The sequence below is a fragment of the Hypanus sabinus genome, chromosome 9, assembly GCF_030144855.1.
Source record: "Hypanus sabinus isolate sHypSab1 chromosome 9, sHypSab1.hap1, whole genome shotgun sequence".
In the NCBI taxonomy this organism is placed as follows: domain Eukaryota; kingdom Metazoa; phylum Chordata; class Chondrichthyes; order Myliobatiformes; family Dasyatidae; genus Hypanus; species Hypanus sabinus.
Window position 1 is genome coordinate 148,570,659 of NC_082714.1, and position 13,181 is coordinate 148,583,839.

General features: G+C 40.1%; 1 protein-coding gene across 1 annotated transcript in view; it reads right to left on the minus strand.

The window, feature by feature from the left end:
• The window catches only part of LOC132399891 (calcium-responsive transactivator-like), a 97,320-nt gene that overhangs the window by 12,438 nt on the left and 71,701 nt on the right, over window positions 1–13,181 (minus strand). Inside the window, exon 11 of the mRNA XM_059980777.1 lies at window positions 12,844–12,961. Coding sequence (XP_059836760.1) covers window positions 12,844–12,961 — 118 coding nt within the window. The remainder of the gene's footprint in view (window positions 1–12,843; window positions 12,962–13,181) is intronic.

Below are 13,181 nucleotides of genomic sequence, written 5' to 3' on the forward strand. Positions count from 1 at the left end.
AATTCAATAAAATAGATCTTCTAGCCATTAATGTAACAAAGGCAATCATTCGTTGAGATGAAGCAGATAAACGATTATTATCCGTCATTGGTAAACCGAAAATTGCAGTAACAGGATGCGGTTGAAAATTAATATTTAAGACTTCATTTATAAGATGATCATGAATTTACAGTTAGATGTATCAGAAAAAAATTAAGAAGGAATGGCAAGAAGAGTTGCTTGTCCTATATCTACTGAGCAATGGGAAAAAATTTTATTATTGGTAAATTCATCCTCTATTTGTGCTAAACATGCCCTAATACAATTTAAGGTTGTACATAGAGCTCATGTGTCTAAGGATAAACTGGCTCGATTTTATTCTCATCTTAACTCAACCTGCAATAGATGTCATTCTGATGTTGCTTCATTGACTCATATGTTCTGGTCTTGTCCTTGTTTACAAAATTATTGGAAAGATATTTTCAGGAGTGGACTTTAATCGGGTCCAGAAGGATAAAAGGCAGCAGTGGGTCACTAAAGCGAACAAGAGCTTTGACTAGCGACCAGTCGGCATTTGGGATTGATCAGCAAGAGCAAATTAAAGGAAGGCAGGGGCAAGCACAGTGGCCATTGTGTGAGTGGACACAGGGTGGTGATCTTGTGCGGCTTTAGCTCTTCGAGTTTTCAGTCCGAGAAATCAAAGGAAAGAAAAGTTTAAGTTTTTTCATTCTCCTCTTTATATCTGCTCAGCTAGGACAGTGAAGATACCAGCCAGGATAGTGGAATGCTTATCTTGTAGAACGTGGGAAGGCAGGGAGGCCTCCAGTGTCCCTGAAGACTACAATGTGAAAAGTGCATCTAGCTGCAGCTACTAACAAAATACTTTAAGAAGTTAAAGCTGGAACGGGATGAACTTCGGATTATTCGGGAGGCTGAGGGGGTGATTGATAAGACATATGGAGAGGTAGTTACAGCTAAAGTACAGGACACAGGAAACTGGGTGACAGTCAGGAAAGGGAAAGGGGCTAAGGAGCCAGTGCAGAGTACCCCATCCCTTCAACAACAGGTATCACCTTGGATACTGTCAGGGGTGGGGGGGGGGGAGGTGAATGACCCAACAGAGGAAAGTCACAGTGGTTGGATTTCTGGCACTACGTCTGGCTCTGTAACCCAGAAGGAAAGTGGGGGCAGCAGGAAAGAAGAGGCATGCTGTGGTGATTGGGGATTCATTAGTTCAGCGAATGGACAGGAGTTCTGTGGGTGAGAACAAGATTCCCTGATGGTGCAGGGGCCCTGGCAGATATATTTAAAATGTCAGTATCTACGGGTGTGCCGAAGGATTGGAGGATAGCTTATGTTGTTCCATTGTTTAAAAAAGGCTCTAAAAGTAATCTGGGAAATTATAGACTAGTAAGTTTGATGTTGGTAGTAGGTAAATTATCGGAAGGAGTACTAAGAGATAGGATCTACAAGTATTTGGATAGATAGGGACTTATTAGGGAGAGTCAACACGGCTTTGTGCGTGGTAGGTCATGTTTAACAAATCTATTAGAGTTTTTCGAGGAGGTTACCACGAAAGTGGATGAAGAGAAGGCAGTGGATGTTGTCTACATGGACTTCAGTAAGGCCTTTGACAAGATCCTGCACGGGAGGTTAGTTAGGAAGATTCAGTCACTAGGCATACATGGTGAGGTAGTAAATTGGGTTAGACATTGGCTCAGTGGGAGAAGTCAAAAAGTGGTAGTGGAGGATTGCTTCTCTGAGTGGAGGCCTGTGACTAGTGGTGTGCCACAGGGACCAATGCTGGGTCCATTGTTATTTGTCATCAATATTAATGATCTGGATGATAATGTGGTAAATTGGATCAGCAAATTTGCTGATGATACAAAGATTGGAGGTGTAGTGGACAGTGAGGAAGGTTTTCAAAGCTTGCAGAGGGATTTGGACCAGCTGAAAAAATGGGCTGAAAAATGGCAGATGGAGTTTAATACAGACAAGTGTGAGGTATTGCACTTTGGAAGGAAAAACCAAGGTAGAACATACAAGGTAAATGGTAGGGCACTGAGAGCTGCAGTAGAACAGAGGGATCCAGGAATACAGATACAAAATTCCCTAAAAGTGGTGTCACAGGTAGATAGGGTCATAAGAGAGCTTTTGGTACATTGGCCTTTATAAATCAAAGTATTGAGTTTAAGAGTTGGAATGTTATGGTGAGGTTGTATAAAGCATTGGTGAGGCTGAATTTGGAGTATTATGTGCAGTTTTGGTCACTGAATTACAGGAAGGATATTATTAAGGTTGAAAGAGTGCAGAGAAGGTTTACAAGGATGTTGCCAGGACTTAAGAAACTGAGTTACAGAGAAAGGTTAGGACTTTATTCCCTGGAGTGTAGAAGAATGAGGGGAGATTTGATAGAGGTATATAAAATTATGATGGGTATAGATAGAGTGAATGCAAGCAGGTTTTTTCCACTGAGGCAAGGGAAGAAAAAAAAGGACATGGGTTAAGGGTGAAGGGGGAAAAATTTAAAGGGAACATTAGAGGGGGCTTCTTCACACAGAGAGTGGTGGGAGTGTGGAATGAGCTGCCAGATGAAGTAGTAAATGCAGGCTCACTTTTAGCATTTAGGAAAAACTTGTCAGGTATATGGATGAGAGGTGTATGGAGGGATATGGTCCAGGTGCAGGTCAGTGGGACTAGGCAGAAAAATAGTTCGGCACAGTCAAGAAGGGCCAAAAGGCCTGTTTCTGTGCTGTGATGTTCTATGATTCTATATGTTGCCTCCTGAGTGCCAGGGTCCTAGATATTTTGGGTTGAGTCCTCAACACTCTTAAGTGGGAGGGTGAACAGCCGTGGCCCATATAGGTACCAATGACATGGTAGGACAAGTGACGAGATTCTGTATAAGGAACTCAGAGATTTAGGTACTAAGTTAAAGGGCAGGGCCTCCAGGGTTGTGATCTCTGGACTGCTACTTGTGCCTGTGATAATGAGGTCTGAACTAGAAAGATTATACAATTTTATACGTAGCTAAGGAGTTGGTGTAGGAGGGAGACCATAAGGTTTTCGGATAATTGGACTCTCTTCCAGGGAAGATGGGACCTGTACAGGAGGAACGGTTTGCACCTGAATTGAAGGGGGACTAATATCCCAACGGGAAAGTTTGTTAATGCTGCATGATGGGATTCAAACTAGTGTTGCATGGGAATGGGAACCTGAGTGCTAGAACAGTTAGTAGAGAAGTTGTGAAGGCAGATGCTGGTAAGTAATCAGACAAAAGTTAGAAATCAAGCAGTTGCGTAAAGTGCGACAAGTATCCTGAGCTGCGTACATTTCAATGCAAGAAATACCGTAGGAAAGGTGGACAATAGTTCTGAAGATGACATAGCTGGTTTACAAACAGAGGCAATGTGCAGTGAGGAGAGGATGTTGATAGGGATAAGTTGCAGTCAACAGGATGAGTTGCAACTTAAAAAGCGGACAAAATTGAAAAGGGTGAATAGAGGACTGAAGGTCTTGTATTTGAATGTGCGCAGTTTACGGAACAAGGTAGATGAACTTGCACCACAGTTGCAGATTGACAGGTATGATGAATCATCACTGAATCATGACTGAAAGAAAATTATAGCTAGGAGCTTAATGTCCAAGAATACACAAGGATAGGCAGGAAGGCAGAGGTGCAGAATAGTAAAAAATGAAATCAAATCATTGAATGAGGTGACATGGTGAAAAGAACTAACAAACTGCAAGAGTAAAAAGACTCTGATCGGAGCTGTATACAGACCCCAAAACAGTAGTAAGGATGTGGCCTACAAGTTACAACAGGAGGTAGAAAATGCATGCCAAAAGGGCAATGTTACAATAGTCACAGGGGACTTCAATATGGAGGTAGATTGGGAAAATCACATTGATACTGGATTCTGGGGTGGGGGGGCATGGTTCTAGAGTGCCTACAAGATGGCTTTTTAGAGTAGCTCCTGGTTGAGCCCACTAGAGGATCAGCTATTCTGGATTGGGTGTTGTGCAATGAACCAAAATTGATTAGAGACCTTAAGGTAAAAGAACCATTAGAGGCAAGTGATCATACTATGATCGAATTCACCTGGAAATTTGAGAAGGAGAAGCTGAAGTCAGATGTATCAGTATTCCAGTGAAGTAAAGGAAATTACAGAGGCATGTGAGAGGAGTTGGCCAGAAATGACTGGAAAAGAACACTGGCAGAGATAATGCTGAACAGCAATGGCTGGAATTTCTGGAAGCAATTTAGAAGGCACAGGATATATACATCCCAAAGAGGAAGATTTCTAAAGACAAGACGACACAACTGTGGCTAACAAGATGTCAGAGCCAACATCAAAGACAAAGAGAGGACATATAATAGAGCAAAAATCTGTGAGAAGTTAGATGAATGGGAAGCTTTTAAAAACCAACAGAAGGCAAGTAAAAAGTAATTTGGAAGATAAAGGTGGAATACCAAAGTAAGCTAGCCAATAATATTAAAGAGGACACCAAAAGTTTCTTTAGATACATAAAGTGTAAAAGACAAGTGAGAGTGAATATCAGACCATTGGAAAAAAAAATGCTGCAGAGTTAGTAATGGACGATGACGCAACACGAATGAACTGAATAAGTACTTTGCTTCAGTCTTCACTATGGAGGACACTAGCAGTACGGTGGAAGTTCCTTTTGTCAGGGGTCATGAAATGTGAGAAGTTAGCATAACTAGAGAGAATGTTTTTGGGAAACAGAAAGGTCTGAAGGTGGGTAAGTCACCTGCACCAGATGATTTACACGCTTGAGTTCTGAAAGATATGACTGAAGAGAACATGGAGGCATTAGTAATGATCTTTCAAGAATCACTAGATGCTGGAATAGTTCCAGAAGACTGGAAAATTGCAAATGTCACTCCACTCTTCAAGAAGGGAGAGAAACAGAAGAAAGGAAACTATAGGCTGACCTCAGTGGTTGGGAAGATGTTGGAGTCAATTATTAAGGATGAGGTCTTAGGGTACTTGGATGCTCATGATAAAATTGGCCCTAGCCAGCATGGTTTCCTCAAGGGAAAATCTTGCCGGACAAATCTGTTGGAATTATTTGAAGAAATAACAAGCAAGATAGACAAAGGAGAACTGGTTGATGTGGTGTACTTTGATTTTCAGGTCTTTTACAACATGTTATACATGAGGCTGCCTAACAAGTTACAAGTCCATGGGTAAAGCAGTGGCTGATTGTTGGGAGGCAAAGAGTGGGAATAAAGGGAGCCTTTTCTGGCTGGCTGTGGTGACTACTGGTGCTCCAGAGGGGTCTGTGTTGGGACTGATTCTTTTTTACATTAGGTGTCAGTGATTTGGATGATGGAATTGATGGCTTTGTTGTAAAGTTTGCAGATGATATGAAGATAGTTGGAGGGGCAGGTAGGTTTGAGGAAGTAGAGAGACCACAGAAGAACTTAGATTGATTAGAAGAATGGACAAAAAATGGCAGATGGAATACAGTATTGCAAAGTGTATGGTAGAAGAAATGATTCCCTAAAGGTTAGTTTGCAGGCTGTTTCAGTGGTGAGGAAGGCAAATGCAATGTTAGCATTCATTTCAAGAGGACTAAAACATAAAAGCAAGGATATGATGTTGAGACTTTATAAAGCTCTGGTGAGGCCTCACTTGGAGTATTGTGAGTAGCTTTGGGCCCCTTAGCTTTGAAAGGATGTGCTGAAACTGGAGAGGATTCAAAGGAGATTCATGAAAATTATTCCAGGATTGAATGGCTTGTCATATGAAGTGTGTTTGATGGCTCTGGGCCTATAGGCCTAGATAGAGTGGATGTTGAGAGGATGTCCCTAAGGTGGGAGAGTCTAGGACCAGAGGACGCAGCCACAGAATAGAGCAGTGTCCTTTTAGAATGCAGGTAAGGAAGAATTTATTTAGCCAGAGAGCGGTGAATCTGTGAAATTCTTTGCCACAGGCAGCTGTGGAGGCCAAGTCTTTACATATATTTAAGGCAGAGGTTGATAGATTCTTGATTAGTCAGGACATGAAGGGATATAGGAAGAAGGCTGAGAGGTAAGATGGATTAGCCATGATGAAATGATGGAGCAGAATAGGCCAAATGGCCTAATTCTGCTCCTATATCTTAAGGTCATCCCCGATAAGCTACAAATGGTAGTGAGCCTGTTAAATCACCAACTGCACAAACACTTGGTTCATCCTTCTGCCAATAATTGATCCATCCTGATTGTCAAGCTCCTTACCTCTTCCACAACTAATCCCAATCTCAATCTCCAGTCATGCCCACATGCTAATCCTCCTCACATAGGTATTGCCACAATCTTTTCTCCCCTCTCCTACCTACAATGTTGAAACCACTTCCACACTCAACCATGACATCAAACCACAAATCACACTCCTTCATTGAGCAATCCTCCCACCACCCCTACAAGTCTACCAAAAACTCATGACTTCCAAATTGATACCTCTTCTATTCAGAACTGGTTGGCCATTTAAAGGAGGGGACTTGTTCATACAGTATTATTTAATAGTCCACCTGTGCCCATTTTGCTACTGAGTTTTATCATAGCATGTTCTTTGTCCATTGACTGATCACCAAATATCCAAGTAAAATTCTATAGTAGTATCAAGCAATTCTCGGGACACAGTATATTATGCCAGAAAACAATAGTAGGGATATTTTCTTTTTATTCCTTTCAATGACATGATAGCTTCATCCTTGAAGCTGTATGAATGCATTAATGCCAGAGAGACATTGCATACTTCATCATCTCATGCTTTATACTGATAAATTTCCATATCATCTGGGATCACAGAGGCCCAATAATCATTTGCAAGACTGGTACAGTTTCAGTAATCGTAATATCTAAAAATATATGAGTTCTACAGAAGTTTCATCATCAATAGTCTAAGCATGTTGGTTTTTAAAAATATACTTCTAAACTCCTTGGAAATGATCAAAAAGATCTTCAAAATCCAAATCACACTTTGTTCCTACATGGCAAGGGATTTAACCCAAAAGGACTTCAAACCCCACATTAGTTTTCCCACTTAAAATGTTCACTTCTCTTGCTATCATCCTTTTTGTTATAAATGGAAATTATGAATTATGAATGAAAATCATATAGTTTTGCCCTTGTGCAGAGAATTATAAGCTATTCTGGAGCACAATATTTCAGATATAATGGATTTCCTCTTTTTTTAAAAACACAAATATAACCGTATCTTTTTATTTCAGAATAACTTCACTATTTGAAATACTCCTATTTTGACAGATTAATTTGCATGAAAGAAGGACTTGATTTAGGATATTGGAATAATCAGCATGTAAGGAAATTTTAAAAATATCAACATCTGTTGAATACTCAACCAATCATGCCATTCGATTAATCTGGCTTCCTCTCCTATAGAGCTCAATAACTGTATCCACCTAGTTTTCACAAAGTATCAGCATTTTGGGGATCTTCAAGAAGAAGAGGAAACAAGATACTACTAATGAGTGTCTGAAATAAGAATGTATCAAGCTCTCATGATCAGAGATAGCACAATCAGAATCAGAATATATATTAAATAAGTAGTGCAAAAAGAGAGGGAAAAAGTGGTAAGGCAGGGTTCACTATACATTCAGAAATCTGATGGTGAAGGGGAAGAAGTTGTTCCTGAAATGCTGTATGTGTGTTGTCAAGCTTCTATACCTCCTTTTTGATGGTAGCAAAGAGAAGAGAGGGTGTCCTGGCTGATGGAAACTCTTAATGATAGATGCCGCCTTTTTGAGGCATCACCTTTTGAAGATGTTCTCGATGCCGAGGAAGCTAGTACCCATGACAGAACTGGCTGAGTTGACAACTTCCTGCAGCTTTTTCTGATCCAATGCAGTGACCTCTCCACACTAGCAGCGTTGCAACTATTTAGAGTGTTCTCCACAGTATATCTGTAAAAATGTGCTAGTCTTTGGTAACATTATAAATCTCCTCAAGCTCCTGGTGAAATATAACCACTGTTGTGCCTTCCTTGTAATTGCATCAATATGTTGGAGCCAGGATAGATCGTCAGAGATGTTGACACCCAGACACTTGAAATTGCTCACCCTGCCGATCCCACAATAAACACTGGTGTATGCTCCCTCGACTTACCCTTCCTTAAGTCCACAATCAATTCCTTGGACTTACTGATGTTGAGTGCTAGGCTTTCTTGTGACATCACTGAACCAGCTGATCTATTTAACTCCTGTACACCTCCTCATCAACATCAGAAATTCTGCCAACAATAGTTGTGCTTCTGCAAATTTATAAATGGCATTTGAGCTGTGCCCAAGGTGTAGAGAGAGTGGAGCAATGGACTAAGCACACCTCCCTGAGGTATACCAGTGTTGATTTTCAATGAAAAAGAGATGTTATTTTTGATTGGGAGATCTGTGGTCTCCCATTGACAAAGTCTAGGATCCAGTCACAGTAGGATATACAGAGAGTCACAGGTTTTGGAGATAGTTGATTCGTACCAAGGGTATGATGATGTTCAATACTGGGCTGTAATTAGAGGCCTGACATAGGTATTGATATTGTCCAGGTGGTCCAAGGCTGAGTGGAGAGCCAGTGAGATTGTATCAACTGTAGACTCATTGTGACAATAGGCAAATTGCAGTGGGTCCAGGTCTTTGCTAAGGCAGGAGTTGATTATGGCCATGAACAACCTCTCAAAGCACATCAACACAACAGATGTGAGTGCATATGTGAGGGTGAAAGTCACTGAGGCAGCTTACCCTGCTCTCCTTGTGCACAGGTATGATTATCACCTGCTTGAAGCAGATGGGAATTTCTGAATGTAGCAATAAGAGTCTGAATATGTCCTTGAACACACCAGCCAGTTGGTTGGTTGGTGCCCTACCAGATACGCCACTGCAATCTGACATGCTGTGAAGGTTCACCCACTTGAAAAACATTATGACATCGGCCTCTGAGATAGATCACAAGGTCACCAGATGCTGCAAGAATTCACATAGGTATACATTCAATCTCCCTTGCAAAGCATGCATAAAATATATTGAGTTCACTTGGGAGTGAAGCATCACGGCCATTCGTGATGGTAGGTTTCATCTTGTAGGAAGTAACGGACTGCAAACCCTGCCTTAGAGTAAATATCCTTGCTACTCCAGCAATGTGATTTTGCCTTGGCCTTAGCTTTCATTGTTTATACTGCTTTCCATTGCTTCCATCACTTCATGCCAAGACCACAAATTAGGAACTAATTAGGGCTAGCTTTGTTTTGTTTTACAATTTTGATATAAGTGCAGCACCAACTTCATGCTTGCCCGTAAGACCATAAGACATATAAGCAGAATTAGGCCATATGACTCATCGGGTCAGCTCTACCACTCCATCATGGTTGATTTATTATCCCTCTCAACCGCATTCTCCAGCCTTCTCCCTGTAACTTTGGATACACATACTAATCAAGAACCTGTCAATCTCTGCTTTAAATATGTCCAATGACTTGACCTTCACAGCCATTTCTGGCAGAATGAATTCCACAGAATGGCCACCCTCTGGCTAGAGAAATCCCTCGTATCTCTGTTATAAAGGGACATTCCTCTATTCTGAGGCTGTGCCCTCTGATCCGAGAATCCCCAATATAGGAAACATCCTTTCCACATCCACTCATCTGGGAATTTCAATATTCATTAGATTTCAATGAGATCCCCCCCCCCAACCCCCCATTCTTCTGAACTCCAGCGAGTACAGACCCAGAGCCATCTAAGTCTCCTCATACATTAACCCAGGATAATTCTCATGAACTTCCTCTGGGCCCTCCCTAATGCCAGCAAAGAGAGGGTCATTCAATAAATGAGCTCATTCGGTTCATTTAGATGTTCATTGTTTAGAAATAAGCATTACATAACCAAAAAGGGTTAAAAATCATAGTTTTGCAAATGTAATTATGAAGTCATCTGCTAAAGTATGCAGCAAAAAGGAAGAAAAGCATCTATACGGAATCTTTCAAATTATAGAAGTGTTTCAGAATGTGCATAACCGAACAACTACTGTAAAAATATACTCAATGTTGCAAAGTGGGGTGTGCAACAGGCAACGCAAAGAGCATCCTATAAACAGCAATTTGATAACAACCACTAAAAAAAATCTGATCTTGTGATACTAAATGAGGAAGAGATTTCAGCTAGGTCACTTGGATATCCTCTGAAATAGTGACATTAGGTCTTATCCATCCATCTTAAGGATCTGACGAGGCTTTGAAACAATGTTTGTCTTAAGGTCTTCAGCATTGTAGCACACCCTCAGTACTATAATGAATGTTCAATAGAGATTTTTATACTCAAGTCTCTGGAGTGGGACCAGAACCTAAAATATTTTGACTCCAACCAGAATGCTAATAGCTGTGCTATGGATTGATTGAAATACTTATTGAATGAAGCTGATGAGCTGGAAAGGATATCTGAATGAGAACATCTGCTGATAGTGATCATTATTCAATTATATTTAGAACTGTCAATGAAAAGGACAGATGGGCTTGAGGCAAAATTTCTCATTTGGCTAAGTAGTTAGGTTATACTGACAGCGATTTAGTAAAAATAGTCCAGGAACAGAAACCCCAATTAAGTCAGAGTTATAGCAGTAGGAAGCATAAGATGATCATGACGGCTTAGAGCCAAAAATGTTCATCCAAAGTATCTAAATCTACAGACCCCCATATGCCAAGGAGCAATATAAGTAGAATTAGTTTTTTAAAATGGTAAGGATGTGTCAGACACAGGTGCTAAGTAATTAGAAGAAAATGCTTGAATAAAAGTCAAGATTAGGGAGGATAAAAGGGGGGAGAAATTTTAAAAGCACAATTAAAGAAAACTCAAAAATTGCTTCAGAAATACATAAAAATAGGCAGAGATTTAAAAAAGGCCTACATTTGGAGGTGGAAGACCATGTTTTAGTACTTAATAAATACTTTGTGTCTAGCTTCACACACAAAACAAAATTAGCAATACAGAAAAGAAATGTAGCAAAGAAAGTGATATAGAATATTCAAAGGGGTGAACAAAATGATTAAAATATTCCGAGTTTAAGCTTCCTCAAAAGTAGGCAAGTCAGTTGTTTCATACCAAATATACACCCGGTGTTTTAGAGAATCTAGGAGGGAACATTAAAGATTCTGACTATTATTTTCCATTTGCGTTTAGATGCCGACAGTGTGCCAGAGGACTGGAAGACTGATAACAAGGTAATATTGTTTAAAAAGAGAGAAGAGGTCTAAATTTAATACTGAGTAAATTATTGAGGATCAGTATCAAGGTAGAAAACACAGATTAATCAAAAAGAGTTAAAATTAACTTAGTAAGGGAAAGATTCTGTATGACTACTCTGAATGAGAAAATGCATTCGATATGGTTTTCTTGGATTTTACTAAGACCCTGAAATACTGGTCAGAGATTCATGGGATCAAAAGGAAATTGGCATATTGGATCCACAACTGACTCTGTAACAGAAAGCAAAAAATAGTAGACATGTGTATTTGTAAGACTTTCCAAAGAGGTTCCATTGGGTTCAGCACTAGGTGCATTGCTTTTTGTGATACAGGTCAATGATTTATGACTTTAAAAATGTGGGTTCTTAATTAAGCTTGTAAATTACACAAAATTGGCCACTTTTCATGATAAAAAGGTAGGAATCTGCCGACGAAAACAGCACATAAGTGATCTGGTCAAGTGTGCAAATCAGTGGAAAGCAGAATTCAGTCCAGAGACGAATGGGGAGCACAAGTTAACATATTATATAATTAATTGTAGATTACTAATGTAGAGGAACAGAGGGGTATTGAAGTATGTGTTCCTTGCAGATAGTATCGGAGGGAAATTGCGCAGTCATGGCAACAAACAAGATACTCTCCTATTTTAATCAAAGCACAGAACACAAGAGCATGGAGATTTGCTCAAACAAGATCAACACAGGACAATAGCCAAAGAACACTGTAAAGTTTTGGGCATCACATTACAGATTGTCCAGCACTATAAAAGTACAAAGGGGATTAATGAGAATATTGCAAAAGATGGAGAATTTTTATTACAGTGAAAGGCTGGGTACAGTTTTGTTTGAATAAAGGAGGCCAAAGTGAAATCAAGGTTAAGGTTATAGGTTAAGATGGATTGATGGATTGATTTCTTTTAGCAGGGAGGAAATGATAAAATAGGAGGGAAATAAGGAGAACATTCAAGAAGTAGCACATGCAGCTATGGGTTAAGAGATGGAAAGTGGGAATTAGATGGATAGTTCTCTGGGTGGCAGGGGAAAGATGTACAAGAGATTTCTTTTGCTTCTAAACTTCAAATCCCGTAGTTTGAAGTATCCAGATGTTCAGGTGTTCTTCTAAAGTCATTCTCCATTCTGGTGCCCAGAAAGTGGAGGTAGAATAAGGTCACAAAAGGCTCTTTTTACGTTTCACAAAAAAATTATTAGTGCCAAAATATTCTGGGGAAGGAGTAAAAACAATTGAAGAAATGAGGATTGCCGAAAATCATCTGGCCTTAATGATATGTCCAATTAATATTATCCAGATAACTGCACTAACCATTAGTTCATCTTGATCAGCTGGAATTCATTATTGTTGATAACAAAATCTAAAAACAGCCATGGGCAGGGATGCAGCCAGGTTAAAGCAAGGACGGGAAGTTGTGGCACAAGAACATTCCTCTTGTATATGCTTAACTGAGGAATCGTTTAAAACATGACGTCTATAGGGGAGGTAAGAACTGAATGATTTCTTGAGGGTTGGAGAACCTTCAAGGGTATCCTAGACAGTCACCATACACACCCATTAAAGACGCCATTTCTGATGCCCGAGATTGTGCTGCTCTCACCTGTATGCAGTACCTCCAAAGCTGTGCCAGAGGCCCGTTTCTGATTTGAAGTCATGGTGCTGGCTGTGTTGATTTGCAGTCCCACACTCACGTCTAGCACCTCAGCTGGATTATTGCACTGAGCACAAAGAGAAAGAAGAACTGAGGAAATGCATCTTCCAGGGTGTGGGAACAAATCATCAAAGTGATTGATTTTTTCACCACTCCTCAGTATAAACGCCTCATGACCACAACATCACATAAATAGGATTACACCTCAAGCTTTTAAGGGAATTGTTAGACAAACACTGCATTGATGAATACATAGTGGAATAACTCAGTAAATGGAAGGTGGCACA